At 47.0% G+C, this 18,775-nt stretch overlaps 2 protein-coding genes and 1 pseudogene across 4 annotated transcripts; 2 read left to right on the top strand and 1 right to left on the bottom strand.

Moving 5' to 3' along the window:
• Nucleotides 1–2,431: 2,431 nt before the first annotated feature.
• On the top strand, nt 2,432–4,522 carry LOC149345500 (uncharacterized). Its single transcript, XM_089586095.1, has 2 exons — nt 2,432–2,708; nt 3,846–4,522. The coding sequence occupies exons 1-2, from the start codon at nt 2,627–2,629 to the stop codon at nt 4,520–4,522; spliced, it is 759 nt and encodes a 252-aa protein (XP_089442221.1). The 5' UTR covers nt 2,432–2,626.
• Nucleotides 4,523–7,120: 2,598 nt separating this feature from the next.
• On the bottom strand, nt 7,121–10,120 carry LOC149345501 (uncharacterized). 3 transcript variants are annotated; one of them, XM_089586099.1, is made up of 4 exons: nt 10,066–10,120; nt 9,814–9,879; nt 8,528–8,578; nt 7,121–8,173 (listed from the first exon to the last, which is right to left on the bottom strand). In XM_089586099.1, the coding sequence occupies exons 1-4, from the start codon at nt 10,081–10,083 to the stop codon at nt 7,169–7,171; spliced, it is 1,140 nt and encodes a 379-aa protein (XP_089442225.1). In that variant the 5' UTR covers nt 10,084–10,120; the 3' UTR covers nt 7,121–7,168. The 3 variants fall into 3 exon arrangements, with proteins under 3 accessions (XP_089442225.1, XP_089442226.1, XP_089442224.1); XM_089586100.1 differs by lacking the exon at nt 10,066–10,120 and having other exon boundaries at nt 7,121–7,389; nt 7,450–8,173; nt 9,814–9,969; XM_089586098.1 differs by lacking the exon at nt 10,066–10,120 and having other exon boundaries at nt 9,814–9,969.
• Nucleotides 10,121–17,182: 7,062 nt separating this feature from the next.
• The window catches only part of LOC149345502 (uncharacterized), a 100,962-nt pseudogene continuing 99,369 nt past the window's right edge, over nt 17,183–18,775 (top strand).

An 18,775-nucleotide genomic window follows, 5' to 3' on the forward strand; every position in this document is an offset into this window, starting at 1 on the left:
GGTGCGTGTCGTCTTGTTGCAGGGCGGGTGCGTCAGATGGCCATGAAGTTCGGAACGTGTCCTCACTGATCAGAGTACAGGCTGCGCCGGAGTCCACCTCGAACTTAATCAGCTGGTGATGTACGCTTACTTCTGTAAAAATCTTCGGTCGCGTGCCGAGATTCATGGTGTTCAGGTCGTACAACACAGATGGTGTTGCTGATGTTGTTCCATGGAGATCAGATAGCGGCGTATTCTCTGAGGCGTTGACGCTGTGATTAGGCTGGGAAGGTGACTTTATCTTGGCAAGTCTCCGTTTCGTAATGCATGCTCTTTCGATATGCCCTCGCTTGTGGCAAAAATTACACGTGGCTGACTGGAATCGACATCCCTGGGGGTTGTGTTGGTCGTCACACCGCCAGCAGCGTTGTGCCTTTTTGACCGATTTTACAACAACAGAAGGCTTGCGCACCTGGTTGCTTGTCTGGTGTACCGGCTCGGTGTTCCGGCGAATCCCTCTCTGCTGGTGACCGGCGCTCTCCGCTCGAACGGCGATGTCGTAAGCTTTGCTGAATGTGAGGTCCTTCTCAGCGAACAGGCGCTGCTGCAGTGACTCGTCACTCAGTCCGCACACAAATCTGTCGCGTAACATCACGTCCAAGGGAAGCATGGTGGTGTTAGCAGAAGAAGCTGCGTCTCCCTCCTGCCCGGTAGCTGTTGTCGACAGCGTTCCAAAATTGCAGTCGGCAGCGAGCTTCTTGAGCGCGGCTACGTAGGCGCTCACAGTTTCTCCTCCCAGTTGATCTCGTCGTTGGAAGCGAGCCCGGCTGTAGACCTCGGATGGCCTTGGGTCGTAGTGCTTTTGCAGCGCTTTTACGATGTCGTCGTAAGACACTGCCGCTGGTGTGCTTGGCTGAATAAGGGCGCAGACAGTATCGTAGGTCTGCTCCCCGCACAGCGTCAGCAGGTTGGCCCTCTTCAAGGCTGGGTCTGTGATGTTGTTAGCTTCAAAGTAGAACTGAAGGCGTCCAACCCACGATGACCACGATGAGCCGTTGAATTCTGGTATCTGATTGGGAAACCCTCGCGTAGCCATGGCTTGTCAATAGCGTTGCGTAGCGCGGGTCGAATCCACTTTCTCGTCGCCACTGTCGTGTCCGGTCGCTGTGTTGAATGCAGCGAAGACGCACACGGTACTTTAAGACTTCGTTTATTTAAAGCTGAAGAGGGTGCGACCAGCGTCGACCGAGGCAGCAGCCGAACTGGCCGCCCGAAGAAAGGAGGGAGCTGAGAAGCGTCCACGGGAGGGAGTGGCTTCCCAGAACAGGAGGAGGGTGCGGGGGCGCACCGTGGGGGGGCATCTGGTGACAGCGTGCGACGAGGGGCAAGCGGTCGTTAGGAGGAGGATTGAGTGGTCGTTAGGAGGAGGATGCGAACTGTCGTTAGGAGGAGGACGCGGGGGCGCACACACACAAAAGCGATAAGGGGACACAACAAGTGTATAATTACGCTTCTACTTACGGAGAGTGACTTGTGTAGGGAACAAAGTGCTGTTCGTTTCCCAGAGCTGCGCGAGAACAGCTCAAATCCTAAAATCGCCTGCGTTGTTTAGTTTTCTTGAAAACAGTCACACTCATAGGTCAACTCGAATGCCAAATCTTTGTAAAGAAGGCTTGTCGGGTGGTATCCAATGGCCGCAAAGCGATGAGTAAAACAACGAAAATATCAGCATGACCACAAGAAACGCGTGAACTCTGTGGCAGACCTGTTTTTTTTTTATATGAGATAGATGAGAGTAGCAGAGAGCAGTTATATGAGATAGATGAGAGTAGCAGATCAGAACAGCGAACAGACCACGTCATCAATCTTCAATCTACCCCAAGTCTATTTCTTTCGAGGTCAAAACGTGCTGCTATTAAAAAAAAATGTGTGTGGTTGAGGCGGGAGCAAGAAAGCCAATCACAGAGACGCGCGCTTGAATCCATGAACACGTAACTAGTTCGTTTCACTCTAAATGCTGGTAAGCCGCTCTACCTCCGTGCTTTACTTTTCTGTCCTCATTTACTATTTCACATCCCTTAGTGTCTCTTTTTGAAACATAAGCTCAAATTTTTAAGCCCAAGGTTTGACGAAATCTCGTCTGGTCGGGTTATGTTAAAAATAAAGAGGCACCAAACAAAAAGGTGTAGTCAATATGACAGACGTTTCCGCTTCCACACGGAAGCCTTGTTCACTGAAGGAAAAAATTTCCAACGTAGAGCTTAAGTACGCTGCACTAATCGCCGCAGGCATCTAGCGTACGCGGGCGGCATATTACCGATTTTACGATTCAGCGTGTGATCTGTTGTCTATAGACCTTTTCAAAAAGCCTCCAGGGGCGCTGCCATTTTTAAATCCCCGGTAGGAAAAGCAAGGACGAGGGCGACGCCTAGCGGCGACGCCATATTGGACTGCAAGAAGCTCGTCGCGTTCGTGTGTCTGCGGTTGTTCGTGTGTAGATTGTTGCTTTTCGCCTTGTTTTGGGAGAAAAAAATATCCGCGTCTATGCTTATGCGAGCATTTTTTTGTGTCCTAATACTCTGAAGAAGACTTGCGCTGGTGATTTTGTGGATAACGGGCCGTTTTGTTCACCGTAAGCGATTGTTCGATGGCGTCTGCGCATCCATCTGTTCACACTCCACCGTCGTGCGCGACGGGGACCCAGCCAACCAGGCTTATTAATATCGGAGGTAAGATGACTGCTTATGCAATTTAGTTGCAATAAATGTTCACTCCATACCATTATCTGCATCTCGTTTGATTGATACAGCTGCCGCGGATGCTCAGCTGCTGCGCGGGTTTGATCCCGGCTGCGGCGGTTACATTTCGATGTAAACAAACAGTGGTCAGGAAACGCTTTCGCCTTGCAGCACTTTAGAGAGCCAAAGTGCCCCCTGAATTTTTCGACATGCATGTCAATAAGAACATAACGCTCTTGCCATTCTGAAGCCTAGCAGAGAGCATGAGCTAGCGGTAATCAACGTGTGTCGGTAATCAACGTGTGTCGTCGCTTTCAGCTGTAATTAGAAGGGTGTACTGAATGACTATGTTGGAGTTTAATAAAGCTATGGCATGGATAACGTGGTCTGTATCGCAGTCCGTCTAGCGAAGAAAGCCTCGCTTTTGAGCAATTTTTCTTCCTACCGTCAGGCCATGGGAAGGTTAATGGTGCGGTGAGATACAAATGTTTGGTTAGGTTTATGGGGTTTAACGTCCCAAAGTGACTGGGCTGTTTGAGACGCTGTACCTGAGGGCTCCGGAAATTTTTACAACCTGAGGTTTTTTAACGTGCACTGACATGGGCGCCTCGCTTTTCGCCTGCATTGAAAAGAGGCTGCCGCGGCCGGGATTCGATCCCGCGTCCTTGAGCACAGTATTCGATTCATTTTAAAACCAGTCAAAAGATGGAACGCAGAGAAAAGCAGAGCCTCTTCTTGTGCTGTTTTCTATGTTCTGTCCTTTGACTGGCTTTAAAATGAATGAATGAGTACCAACTTGCCCTGTCATCTTGTTGAAACACTGTAGTCGACCATCCTAACCACTGTGGTCTCACAAATGTAAAATAAAAAAGGGCTCCGCTTTCAGTTTTTATCTGCAACAGAAGCAACACTTAAATTGACAGTCAAGAAGGGAGGTGGGGGCTCAGTATAATGATCAGCATCAGTGGTCGTGTGAACGGTTTCTTGATTACAAGATCAGCGACGCAAGTTACCATTTCTTCAGATTAATCATTTCACCTTTCTAAACTTTTTTTAGCCACTGTATACAAAAAAGTGTGCTTTGTAATTATGAATATCCCAAAATCCTTTTCTGCTTTTCTTTTACAGACAATAAAAAGTACGAGCATCCTGATGGGATTACAGTCTGGTCCGATGACATGCGTGAATGGCCGCCCATCAGTAGCCCAGACATTTTTTATTACCTTGTAAGCTCCAAAGCCTGTGACCTACAAGCAATGAAAAATTATAGGTCCTTGGAATCTTACAACTACGTTCAGAGTGGTTGGGTGGGAAGAATATATGCACATAGAATTTCTGGTGATTTGTGCTACTTAAAAGGAGATGTGTGCCCTTCGCAGTCAATAAATGCCGCCCCGAGAAATGCATGGGCATGCGTGAAGAAGACTGGAGAAATAGTGACAGCTGGCTGCACATGCATGGCTGGCCAAGGCAGAGCCTGCAGCCACGTAGGGGCTGTGCTTTGGAAAGTCGAGATTGCTGTTTCTAAAGGGCTCACTGGCACATCGTGCACAGACACAGCAGCACAGTGGAATCGTGGGACGAAACGAAATGTGGAGCCTGCTGTGCTGGAGGAAATCAGTTTCAGAGTGCAGAAAGGGACTGTTGGTGGCTCCCCCAAAAAACGTCGTCAGCCAAGGTGCACACCTATGACCAAAGAAGAGATCATGAAGATGCATGAAGAACCACCGTATGCCGAGCTCTTCAACCTCCCAGGCACCTCACAAAATGTGTCATATTATATTTCTGCCAAAAAACAACAGTAGCGAGCTTTTTAAAATTATAATGTCTGTTTGCATGTGTTAATATAAAAGCATAGGAGGGTAGTAGTATTTGGAGGTTAGTAGAAGCATACTAAACAGTATTAAGCCTGGTGTATTATTGTATCTTTTCGCTGTAGTGTAGCGCTTTTCAGACTAAAATTATGTGCAGCTTGCAAGTTATGTTAGAAGTGACTTGTTCTTGAAATACTGTTAATGCAGGGCCAATATCCACAATGTTGCCTATGTTGCAAGTGTTGTTTTATGCAGGCACCCTTCTGTATGAGAGCCTTCATGCACCGGAGAGGCACGTGACGTCTCCACAAAATCCTGTGGGGCGGCCACCGCATGGTGACCACGTAAACAATACCTGCACGCTATGCAGAGAGTTTTACGAGAAGTATGTGGCTCTTTCACCTCAAGGAGCCAGCGTACTGGAGCTTGAGACTGCAAGCCAGGACACTCCACTTTGGCACTTCTCCCGGAAACTACGTCTGACTGCATCAAATGCAAGTAAAGTGCCAAAGAAGGACGTAACAAGTGGTGAGAAGGCAGCCGAGAGAATGCTGAAGCCCACATTCATGGGAAATGCTGCAACAAAGCATGGTAGGCAGATGGAGCCAGTTGCTTTCAGTCAGTTTGTTAGCAAAACTTGTTTCGATATCAGGAAAACTGGCACAGTTGTGAGCCCTGATTTTTCATGGCTTTCTGCATCACCCGATGGGGTTATAGAAAGTGAAAACGCAATTTTAGAAATCAAGTGCCCCAATGTACTTGACTGCATGCCTTTGATTGATGCAGGAAAGTACGATGTGCGGAGAGATAGCTCGGGCTGCCTATGTCTGGCAGAAAGTGGCGCAAATGGCTACTACACTCAAGTGCAGCTTCAAATGCTATGCACCAAAACGGACATGTGCTTCTTTTATGTATGGAGTGCACAGAGGGATGTAATTGTTGAGGTCCCATTTGATCAAGAGTTTATTCAGAAAAATTTTGCAAGGTTAAAGAAGTTTTACTTCTCTGAACTCTTACCTCGTCTGTCAGACCTTGAGGCTGATGGGGACTTAGATGTTGTTGAAAGATACAGAGAGATCTGCTCGATGTAACCACCTCAGTGCATGTAGTATATAAACTGGTGAGAAATAAGGTACAACATTCATTCATAAGTAATTAATTGGTCTGGATTATAAGAATAGGTTAGCTAAATGCCATTTTGATGTCTGTAACAGCTGTGAGTTGATTTATATGGTTTAACATCCCAAAGTGGCCCAGGCTATGAGGGACTCTGTAGCAGAGAGCAAAAATTTCGACCACTTCTCCGAAAAGTACCAACTGCGGCTGGAATTCAATCCTTTGTCCTTGGCTTCAGCAGTCTAGCACCCCAACCACTGGGTCACCACAGCAGGACGTAACAGCCGTGAAAGCATTTACAGTGTTGCTTTTGTATACAGTACATGAAGTCTAGGTATGCAGCATTTTTGCCAGTTTGCAATGTATAGGCCAGCGGGCTGCGATCACGGTTTTCATTCTTGCACATGGTGGCAATAAGGCCTTTTCTGTGTAGTTGACATTGCCATTCTGACCTGTTGGCAACTTGCCTGGCTTCTTAGTTGCCATGTTGCATCAGTTATTCTGTTGCTGTTGTTGGAGCTTGCCCTCACTTTCGGAGCATCTGTTGATTGCCTTCCTGCACCATGGTGTCACCAGCAGACAAATTAGCTTTAACTGAGCGATTTAATAACATGGTCGCGAGCCCATTTGTTCAGTAATGGCTAGTTATCTCACACAGAGCATCCTCTGTCTGGTGACACTTTGCTGGACAGACTGTGGCACCTTTCTTTGGTATTGGCTGGAAGCTGTCCACACTGTGGGCATTATCTGGCTCGTGTCTACTTCTGTAGTGCATTTTCAGTGGAAAACACACATGGATACAAATTTAAATTGAAGACATGCCTGCATCTTATCCTCATTTGTGTCCTGTTAATTTCTCGACTATGTTAAGACATCTGCCAGCTCTCCCAGTGTATTACAGTGCAGCTCATACTTGTGACATTGCATTGCTTTTTTCAGTGAGAAATTTGAATATGTTTATTAATATTGTTTAGAAATTTTTCTTTTGATTCTGCTCAGTGCTGAAAATGTTTATGCTGTCAGCTTTTTTAGCATTTCGCAGGTACCTTGATCTGCTTGCAGGATTTATCATCACTAACATTTGATCGAGTTGTGGCCAGTGTGTTGTTGCATGAATCATTTATGCTCTCTTCCTGGCGCTACTAATTAGGGGGGCTCGTAACACTCCAGTACACTGTATTATACATATAGCGAACAATCAGGCTATTTTATACATTGTGAAAGCTGCAGTGCAGCATGGATATGGTTTGGTTTTGATGAAAGCCACTATGCTATAGAATACATAGGGCTACATGCAGTAGTGTTTCAATCTTAATTTCCAAGCATTGCAGCCAAGAATAAACGTGCGTCCTCTCTAAATTGCATGCAGTGTGTTGAGCTACAGCCAGCACTGCCTGGTAACAAAGCTTTCTTTTCCTTGTCACATTGTATTATTGAATGGAGCCCTTGGAGCAACAGTCACTCCAACCATCCTGTGTTCAGCAGGCTTTTATTCAGTACCTCGAGACTTGAAGTCTGTGTTTAGCACACTTCATTTCGGGGCCTTATCAAATGTCCTTTCAAGTTACACAGTCCTGCGCATACAAAAATAATCTTGCTGATTGTCTTCTTGGAGGTGATAGGAAGGGCCTGCTTGAGTATGCGGTATGTTTTTATGCGGTTGATAGCCCGCTCCACGTGGATGCGCACAGATGCAATGCGGCGTGACTTTGTCACCTCCTTCTCGGTGAGCTGTTTCCGTCCTGTGAAGTAATTTAAAACATTGTGTTTGGAACCACACACGACAAGCAGTGAATACATACCTTTCGTGAAGACTGGTGTGTTGAGGCGTATCCCTTGAACCTCGAGTTCTTCGTCAAGGGTAAACCCCCGGTCTGCCATAATCTCATCTCCAGGCACAAGATAATCCCCAATGCAGCTGTCTCGTGAGATGAATTTATCAGAAGCACGCCCACCATAAGCTTTCGAGATAAACATAATGCACCCATTTGGAGCAATGGCTACAAGGAACTTGACTGTATTTCGCGCCTTGTAGGAACTATAAGTTTGAGCTCTGGCCCTTAGTTTTTTTGGTCGTTGCAGAGGCACTTCTGTACAGTCCAATATGCAAGTGGTTTTTTCATAGCCATTCTCAATGAACGACATTGGCATGCAATTCCTAATATCTTTTCTTGGCAGCCAAACAACTGATCTCTGCATTATTTTGTATAGGATATCAAGCATGAGAGACATATAATTGCAGACACATGCAATAGACACTTTGAAAATACGTGCCAAATGGCCATATAAAAGGCCAAGGCGAAGCCTCATGAGACTCATCAACAGCAGGTCCTCTGCTGACAGCCTGCTTGCCTTATTCATGAGTGCATGGGCTACTTTGGCAAGTTTACTAAAAGCTGGCCAGGGCAGACCGGTGTAAAAAGTAATATCATCCCCTGACAATGACTTTACGAATGAGTTCCTCTGAGCAAATTCTGCACAGTCTGATAGCCTTTGAGCATAGGTATGGTCATTGTTTGTTGACACCTGCAAGAAAACATGAAAAATAGCTTGCAAGACAAAACAATACTACATTGCTCATGGCAAGGGCCATTTTGGCTTGCAGTGTAAGCATGCATCTGCATTGTAACATCACTTAGCAACATGGATGAGGCTGGATATGTTCAGTTTTGGAGCTTTTATGTGACCTAAGCTTTGACAGGCTGTTTATAAATTCTGAGTTGGACAATGCCTTCCACAATTGAAATAAGAAGAGCATGATTTTAACATTTGACATAGTACCTTTCATGCATAAAATATGCATGCAGCAACACACTACACCTGCTTGGTTCCTTGATCACTTCTGTAAACTGTATAGAAGTGAATGTGAAGCACACTTACGTCTTCCTTAGAACATGGGTCAGAGCTTGTACCAGCTGGAGTCTGCGTTGCCTAAAAGAAGCAGTACCACTTGAATGTTCAGTGTATTCTCCAAGCAACACTCATTAGCCTGACAGAAGCAACAGCTATTACAGGCACTTTTTATTCTGCAGAGGAAATGTTAACGCTAAAATATAGCCACAATACTCTTACATCCATGCCCCCGTGGCCCACCAGTATCGGCAGATTTAGGAAATGGAGCTGCATGCAAGCATCACTGCTATGACGCTTGGGGTGAAATGCTTGGGAAAGGGGTCATAGGTCCCAAATAGTTACGCCAACGAGACAGTGATCCGTTCCGCAATCAGACAACAATAAGTCCGCCTCGCGCGGCAGAAAGCCCATTATGTGCCCCCCTTTTTTTTGTTTATGGCCCCTTTTCCCAAGCATTTCACTCCAGGAGAGCCAAGCACCGGGCCGGGGGAAGCCTTGTACTCATTAGAAACCGGTGGTTGCCCAGCGGAACCAGGGATCGAACATGGTACCTCCTGAATGCGAGGCAGATGCTTTTTCACAAATCTCGTTCTGCACATAACCAGCAATGCACTAAGGTGGTGGTGCCAAATACAGCTAGCATGCTTGTACTGCCTTGGCCATATTTCAGAGCCATTCCAATGGTTTACACAAATGATGCAATTGCTACTTTACATGCTGTATGAATAAGCCGACAGCTTGAGTCATGAACAAATCAGTGATATTTGCAGCCTGCAATGCCTCAAACAGCAGTGAATGTTTTTTTTTCTCAGTTGCAACAATGAAAAAGGTGATGTACAAGTGCCGTCAAAAGTAAATGGAAGGCAATATTCATGAAAAAAATTTAATCACTGGCCCCTTAATTCATGCATCCTTGAATACATATGTGCAGCCTAATTTTGATTTTGCAAATTGCACTGTGCACCAACAAGCATGAACCATTATGCTTTAAATTTAAAGAAATTACATTTTTTTGACTACGTCGCCTTACATTTACTTTTGACGGCGAGTGTACATCACCTTATTTGAGGCGTACGACAGTACAATCCTGACAAACTTGCGGCATCATTATGGTGATCTAGAAGGCCTGTGCTGCAATTTATATTGGGATGAGGTGGTACAGTCTAATAAACAGCAATTCATGAGTGCACACTCAGGAATTCGTTCATACATGGCTGCATATATGGTCCGCACATATGCAACTGCAAATGAAAACGTAGAACAGTACTGAAAAATTCCATTGAAGTTTTAAAAGCATCTGTTGCTCCACTTACCATGTCGGCGCACTCCCATGCGTAGCCTCCTGAACCTTGAGTGCCAAGCACAGATGTCTGTGTGGACTGCACAAAAAAACACCAGATGGAAAACTGAATAGTCATTGCAAATCTATAAGGCTGAACTAAAACTTGTCTAAACTAAACTAAACACTTACTGAACACAAATGAACAGCATAAAAGATTTATAACGTAGTCTTGATGGGGGTTAGAAGGATGCGCGAAAATGCCACCACTAATCAGCACACTTACCGTCTCTGTAGTTTGCATCTGGCATTTTTCCTCATCACACAAGGTGGTGGGCTCCACAGTCTGCATTGTTTGAAATGAAACAGTGTGCTGTGGTAATGTATAACCAAAAGAGGCAATTTGCTTCAGCATAATTACATATTTAGCATTTTCCACACTTACCGTCTCTGTAGTTTGCATCTGGCATTTTTCCTCATCACACAAGGTGGTGGGCTCCACAGTCTGCATTGTTTGAAATGAAACAGTGTGCTGTGGTAATGTATAACCAAAAGAGGCAATTTGCTTCAGCATAATTACATATTTAGCATTTTCCACACTTACCGTCTCTGTAGTTTGCATCTGGCATTTTTCCTCATCACACAAGGTGGTGGGCTCCACAGTCTGCATTGTTTGAAATGAAACAGTGTGCTGTGGTAATGTATAACCAAAAGAGGCAATTTGCTTCAGCATAATTACATATTTAGCATTTTCCCAAAACATTGGGTATGTGTTGCTTGTTAGAATCAGGGAACAATGAAAACGCCTAACAAAGCTTGAGTGACTGATATTCTACACACTACATCTGCTTGCAGCACATAGATGTTTCTCTTGCTGCTGATGCTGCCAGAATCTTCTATTCCCGACTGTACTGCCTGAAATCAATCATTTTACCTCTTCTTAATTAAATAGTGCAGTATAATGTCTCAATGTGACACACGGGTTATGGGGAAGTCATTGTGGATTGTTATGACTGACTTGCACCACCTGATGGTCTGTAACATGCACTGAAGCCAGAACACTGCATAGGTGCATTGTGAATTTTGCCTCAGCTGAACAATTCCTTATGAATATAGAATTCTCATTAGGAAAGTGTACCACTGCATCGAAGCCATTGCATCAAAAGCCTGTTAGCTTGTCAACTGTTCACTCACCACATCACACTCCATTTCTTGAGTTTGCTGAGGTTGAATTGTTATGAGTACTTTGCTGTTGTCTTGGGATGCCTGCAATGACTCATTGGGCCTAGCACTGGCGGTGTCCTCCATTCCTGTCTCTGTTGCCTGAAATAAATGATTGTTTTTTCACTTGATCAAACAGTGTGGTTTAATGCTCGAAAGTGACACATGGGCTATGCGGGAAGTCAATGCAGATGGTTATGTTTAATTTGGACCACCTGAGGGTGTGTAACATGCACTGAAATCTGCAGATTGCACAGATGCCTTGTGAATTTTGCCTTATCTGAAACAATTGTTAGAAATATAGCATGCTCATTAGGAAAGTGTGCCACAGAAGCCACTGCAGCTGTTCACTCACCACATCAGAGTCCAGATCATGAGTTTGCTGAGATTGAATTATTTCCTCTTGCAATGTTTGCAAGGATTCATTGCTATTCGTAAGTTGAGGCAACCATTCATTCACCACATCAAAGTCCAAAAGTCCTCGAGCTTCTTGAGACTCAGCTGTGAATTTGTCCTGCAAGGCCTGCAAGGATTCATTGGGGCCAAATTTAATTCTTGAAACAGTATATTTTCCCAAGAATACCAGAAATTTTTTTTGGAATTCATATGTTAAAAAATGTATTGCTGACAGTCGGAAAAGAAACCTATTCACTAACTTCTTTGCTTCTTCTGAAGTGAGGAACTAGTGAAACGTGAACATCCTTGCTAAGGCGCTACAGCCGAGACCGGCGGGCAACATGCATAAGTTTAACGAATGCAGTGGTTTTTGCGAGCAGTCCTTAAGATCAGGTGCTGCTGCGTAATTAAACCAGTGGTGAAGGCAAAATGCAGGGTCTGAAAGAAAATATCTCAAATTATTCGCGACTAAGGAAATCGCTCGAGCGTCATAGACAAGGCTGCGTACCTTTGAGTACAAACGCAGGACATCAATTTCGTTAAAGATGGTTTTGTTTATCGGGGTTTAACGTCCCAAAGCAACTCAGGCTATGAGGGAAATTTCGACCACCTGGGGTTCTTTAACGTGCACTGACATCGTACAGCACACGGGCCTCTAGAATTCCGCCTCCATCGAAATTCGGCCGCCGCGGCCGGGATCGAAACCGCGTCTTTCGGGCCAGTAGCCGAGCGCCGTAACCACTGAGCCACCGCGGCGCGGTATTTCGTTAAAGAATCCTAAAAGATCGATCTTTTTTGCTGCTATTTCATCGCCGCACCAGACCAGTGGTCGTCGCATCTCGACGAACGATTCAGTAGGGAGTTGCAAGCCTCTGAATCGGCGCCGAAAGCCTTGCAAAAGTTGCCGGCGGTTTCAGGCAGAATGGTGAACTAAACTTCAAAAAAGAGAAAAGAAATCTTACCGTTACCATGGCGGCATCGCAAAGCACTTGCAACGCAGTATTGGAATATGTGACAGGCTGCAAACGCGCGACAAAGATCTGTCAGGTAACTGGATCACAGCTCCCTTTTGCACAACACACACACAAAAAAAGACCGGCCGAAAACAAGCCATACGGTGGCCTTACCTCTGTTGGGATTGGCGAATGTTTTGTGGGCGAACTATTTGCTGCATCCGGCACGGCTGGCGGGGAAGTCGGTACCACAGGAAGACTTTTCCTTGCTCGCTGAAAACAAACGTCCTGTTACGTATGCCTCGCTCAGCACGCATTGTCTTTACAAACCTTTCTCGGCGCAACAGGATCGTGCTTTATTATGCGCCGCCTTCCTTTGACAACCTGCAACGTAAGATTTATGGTGCTCAGCGAGGCACTCATTCTGCATTCCTTGCATACGCCTTACCTTTCTTTTATATCCGAGCCTAAGCATTGGTACTGGATTGATCTCAGTCCTTTTCCCGTCAACAAAATGAAATGAACATACGCGCGAGGACTCTGAAGGGACAAAATTCTTCCGATTGACTGAGGCAATCCAGCGCTGCCTTAAGCCAGGATCCGCCGGAAATCTGTGTAACTGAAACATATTGCATCCACAGTCTTCTTGAACAACGCGATGAGCTGCGCAAAGCGCTTTCCTTGCCGCATTTCTTTTTTTCTGGCTGTTTGTGCAGCCGTAAACCGCGCAGTGCTGTCCAGAGGAAGCTTGGTAGCTGTCCGACATCGCAACTAGAGGCAATCACAGCGGAAAACAATCACGCACACTCGAAATACAAGCACTCGTACCCGTGGCTCGTAGCGACATGCCAGCTTCCCGTGCAGTCCAGACAGAACGGGCAACATTGAGTGGTGCGTTACTCTCGCCGCCAGCAAGTTACGCTTGGCCTCTTGCCGCCTGGTTTGAGGCTTTTTACTGGAAGATGGCGCTCCCCGTGTTGAAAAGGTGTATATAAACAAGGACTCCAGATATTGGCGTGACGTCCAGTTTTTCTCACGGCCGATAACTGCGGCCTCTTCCCAAGCGATACTGTGCTTCGCGCTTTCGGCATGGTCTGCAAGTGCGTTGGAAGCCACCTTCTTGTTTCTGACGTCATTCTTCTGATCTTTCAGTCGTCTCTCGAAGTTTACGCTTTCCCCTATGTAGGAATAATCGCAGTCTGAGCATTGGATTTTATAAATTACGCCTGGAAATCTTTCCTTCTTCATCTTGTCTTTTACAGCCACCACCTCATGACGAAGCTTGCACGCAGGAACGTGGGCTATATGCACATCATATGTGCGGAAAGTGCGAGCCAATGACTCACTCACGCCTGGCACGTAAGGGATGTTAGCTCGTGCACGGCAGGGAATGCGAGCGGGCTGAGATAGCCTGGCTGTTTGGCGTATAAAAGCATCCACAAAGTAGTTTGGGTAGCCACATTCGTTGAGCTCGTGGCGTACTTGGCATAGGTCAGAGGCTATATCCCGAGGCTCCGAGCATACTCTTTCCGCACGTCGGACGAGGGTTGAAACGACGGAGCGCTTGTGGCAAGTAGGGTGGACCGAGTTAAAATGAAGGTACCGGCCTGTGTGCGTGTCTTTTCTGTGCACCTTGAATAACATTCGGTCATTGCATCGCTCAATCATAACATCCAGAAAAGGAAGACGTCCAAAAATCTCCTCCTCGACCGTGAACTGAATGGAATTTCCCATGCTGTTCAAATGGTTCGTGAAAGCAGCCAAGGCATCCTTTCTGATTATGCAAAAGCAGTTTACAACGTAACGAAAAAAGACCTTCGGGCGTGGCTGGAACGAAGTCAGAGCTCGGTCTTCCAATTCTTCCATTGTAAGGTTTGCTGCTGTGACCGAGATTGATGCTCCCATGGCAGTGCCGTGAACTTGTTTGTAGACAGTAGCCCGAAAGACAAAGTATGCGTTTTCGAGGCAGAACAGCACCAGCCTGAACAGGTCCGGTAGCTCGATAGGTGTTCTGGCACTCAGTCCGTAGTCGTTCTGAAGAACTGATCGGCACACATCCACAGCCAGATGCACGGGAACACTCGTGAACAGTGATATGACGTCAAACGACACCATGACCTCGTCGCTGTCGATCGTGACCTCACGTACCTTTTCAATAAAATTGAAAGAATTCAGTATGGAAGTCGGACCCTTGTCGACGAGTGGCGCAAGAACCTTGTGCAAGTAGCCTGAAAGCCGGTACAAGGGAGAGCGGGTAAAATCCACTATTGGCCGAATTGGAACGTTCAGCTTGTGGATCTTTGGCAGACCATATAATGCAGGTGCAGACCCGTTGTGACAAAGTAGTCTGAAGTACAAGGACTTGTGCTGAGGTGGAACAAACCGAAAGATGTCAGCCAAAAGCCTTTGTAGCTCTCGCTCTACCTTAAGTGTGGGGTCCTGCTTCAGCCGCACGTACGTGCCTTCATCCTTCAGAATCGTCGTTACTTTTTCTACGTAGTCGCAGTTGTTAAGGATGACAGTGGCGTTGCCCTTGTCAGCAGGGAGGATTACAATATCCGCGTTGCTCCAGAGGCTCTTGACTGCATCACGCTCCTCAGGAAGGAGCGGGGTGGGAAGCCGACGTGGCAGCTTGGCGGTAGGAATATGCTCGGAGCCTCGGGATAGCCTCTGACCTATGCCAAGTACGCCACGAGCTCAACGAATGTGGCTACCCAAACCACTTTGTGGATGCTGTTATACGCCAAACAGCCAGGCTATCTCGGCCCGCTCGCATTCCTTGCCGTGCACGAGCTGTCATCCCTTACGTGCCAGGCGTGAGTGAGTCATTGGCTCGCACTTTTCGCACATATGTGGCATATAGCCCACGTTCCTGCGTGCAAGCTTCGTCTTGAGGTGGTGGCCGTAAAAGACAAGACGAAGAAGGGAAGATTTCCCGGCGTAATTTATAAAATCCTCTGCTCAGACTGCGATTATTCTTTCTTCTTTCTTTCTTTATTGAATACTGCAAACCTTATAGAGGTCCAAGCAGGGTGGGTAAAATGACAAACAAAACAATAATAACAAAGTTAGTAAACATCAAAGTGTGGCGAAAGGCAATAAAGAATCATTCCAGTCCGTTACTGTGCGAGGAAGAAATGAAAACTTGAATAAATCTGTTCGTGCAAAATACGGCGTCAGAGAATTAGGATGATGGTGGCGTGTATACCTCGACATTGAAAGCGACAGATATGGGTCAGGGTTAATAGCTAATTCTTGTTTCCAAAGCAAGTAAAGAAATTCCAAACGTAAATTTTTTCTTCGTTGTGCAAGACATTGAATACCATTAACCTGCAGTATTTCAGAGGGTGAGTCATACGGGGAAAATTTAGAGTAAATAAACCTTACAGCTTTTCTCTGTACCTTTTCTAGGCGGGTGATATTGTGTTTAGTAAACGGGTCCCAGACAACACATGCGTATTCGAGTTTCGGTCTAATCAGTGAATTGTAAGCAAGTAATTTTACGCTAGGGGGAGAAGTTTTAAGCTTATGTCTTAAGAAGTATAGTTTGCGGAGTGCAGAAGAGCAGATGTTATCTATATGTAAATTCCATGATATTTCTACATAGGGGAAAGCGGAAACTTCGGGAGACGGCTGAAAGATCATAAGAATGACGTCAGAAACAAGAAGGTGGCTTACAACGCACTTGCTGACCATGCCGAAAGCGCGAAGCACAGTATCGCTTGGGAAGAGGCCGCAGTTATCGGCCGTGAGAAAAACTGGACGTCATGCAAATATCTGGAGTCCTTTTTTATACAGACAACAGATCACGCGCTGAATCGTAACATCGGTACTCTGCCGCCCGCGTACGCTAGATGCCTGCGGCGATTAGTGCAGCGTACTTAAGCTCTATGTTGGAAATTTTTTCCTTCAGTGAACAAGGCTTCCGTGTGGAAGCCGAAACGTCTGACATATTGACTACACCTTTTTGGTCGGTGCCGCTCAAATTTTATTGATAAATCATTTCCCTTTTGCGATATATCCCTTTTTCATGTAAATGCATGCATTTCATTAAAACACACGGGATACGATTTTGCGATGATGCAGAGATTTCTAGAAGAAAAGAAGAAATAAGAGCTGTAAAGCATCTGTCACAAAGTCCGTGCATGCCTTGCGTTACTGTTTTTTGCGGGCAAGGTGGCCCGGCGCCCGTTGAGAGCAGGCATGTCGCTGCCCAGCGGCGATGATTTTCGCTGCCCAGCGGCGATGAAGCCAGCGTTTCTCTCCACTCGCTTTACTCTTTTCTTTGTCCTGTCGCTCTTTCTTGTCCGAACCTTTTATATAGTACTGCTTTGTTGTAACGTTGTCGCATAGTTCTCGACCTTCCGTTTTCCTCTCTTTGTTAATAGTTTTCTGCGTGCTCTTTCTCTTATTCGCGTCGTGCTGGTATATTCACGCTACTTTGTTGTGGTTTGTGTTGTGTCTTTTTGTTGTTATCATTTGCCCAAGTAAAAGGGTTGCTAAAGAAACTTGCCTACGCCTCATGCCTCCGGTGAACGGCTAATCAGGCATGGCCCCTATCACCGGTCAGCAGGCGAACATCGTCTTTTGCACGCGAGGTGGAGAAGTTTGCCGCTCCTCTCCCTCCGAAACCACGAAGAGTGCTGTGGTGGGCAGGTTGGCCCGAATAATTATAATTTCGGCGCCAACGAAACACCAAGAAGCCGACTCTATCGTGTGCAACTGGCATCCGCGACTGGACGTGCAGGCCACGATTAGCTCTGACCGGGACGCGTAGGTTTGAGGCCAGACTTCACGTACGCGCCCAATTGAAAGCCGCGAAGAGTCGGCGCGATGGAGGACTTAGAAAGACTCATCGGGCGCGGAAAGGCGTTAGGCCTCGAGGGAGCAGCCCTTCGTCAATTTGTGAGCCACGAGCGGGTAGAGCTACGCGAGCGTCGCCGCGAGGAGGATGAGCGCCGTCGTCAGGAGGACGAGGTACACAAAGCTCGCTCGGTGCGCAGGGTGCTCGAGATGCGGAAAGAGCTTGAGGCTCTTCGAGCAAGGAGCAAGCTTAGCAGAAGCGCAGGTCTTGATGCTGCTTTTAATGAGAGTGAAGTAAGAGGAAAGCACGGAAGGTGCTTGAGGCCGGCGAACAGGATTACCGGCAAGGCGACCACACTGCGGAAGCAGAAGTGGCATCGGCAGCAGATCAGGTACGTTTACCGACGCCTCCCGAGCATAGGGAGCTCACACGTTCTAAGGGAAGGAAATTTGTATCATCAAAGGACGAAGTGGTGAGCTCGGCCATGTAACCGGAGTAGAGGTCAGTCCGGAAACGTCTGAAGCGAATACGCTGGCAGAGCGGTTCAGCCGAGTGCCAACAACACTTTCAGATATCCCAGTGACGACGACAGCATCGCCTGACCTAGAGAGGGGGGCATAGGTGCAGCCTTTCGAGATACAATAAATCGTGGGGCTGTCGCGGTTGCTGAGAGGCTGACAAAGCTGCAAGGAGGGGAGTGTGGCGACTTTGATGTCGTCGAAGAACCAGAGGCCGAGCTCGACAGAGCGATGAGAGTAGGGGAGCATTGCTCGGATGTGTCGGCTGTAGAGCCTGAGAGAGTAAGGAGCACAGTTGAGGCCCTTACGGGGGCCAGAGGGTCTCGATGATACCGCAGTTCCGCCGCGGCTACAACCGGGGCAAGCAGCCGATACAGGGCCGGTTGCTTTCACGGATGACCCGTTGTCGGAACAGTAGCCTGGAGTGCAGATAGGTGTGCAGGCATACGTGGGGGTAGGGCAAGCCGGTTGCTGCGAGACTGCGGTTCCAGCACAGCCAAGCGCACAACCGGTAAACGACGTACAGTCAGTAACTTCCCGCCAATGGGGTTATTCTCACGTGAGGCCTGCGGCAAGCGAGCCTAGGCGTGTGCCTGACGCGTAGAGCGCAGCGACAGCGGCCCCGAAGACGCGTGGAAGACCATGGCCCTGGTTCGCCCGTATCCGCAACCCCCATCAGCCCCGCGCGCCTCCGCAGCCCGACGATCCCTGTGACCGGACCTTGCCACCATGAAGCTAAGCCACCATTTCTCCCCACTCGCTTTACTCTTTTCTTTGTCCTGTCTCTCTTTCCTTTCCGAACCTTTTATACAGCACTGCTTTCTTGTTGTAACGTTGTCGTATAGTTCACGCCCTTCTGTTTTCCTCTTTTTGTTAATAGTTCCCTGCGTTCTCCTTCTGTTTTTTATTCGCGTCGTGCTGGTATATTCACGCTACTCTGTTGTGCTTTGTGTTGTGTCTTTTTGTTGTTATCATTTGCCCAAGTAAAAGGGTTGCTAAAGGAACTTGCCTACGCCTCATGCCTTCGGTCAACTGCTAATCAGGCGTGGCCCCTATCGCCGGTTAGCAGTTTAACCTCGTCTTTTGCACGCGGGAGGAGAAGTT

Source organism: Amblyomma mixtum, chromosome 4 (assembly GCF_055824585.1).
Source record: "Amblyomma mixtum isolate Tamu chromosome 4, ASM5582458v1, whole genome shotgun sequence".
NCBI lineage: Eukaryota > Metazoa > Arthropoda > Arachnida > Ixodida > Ixodidae > Amblyomma > Amblyomma mixtum.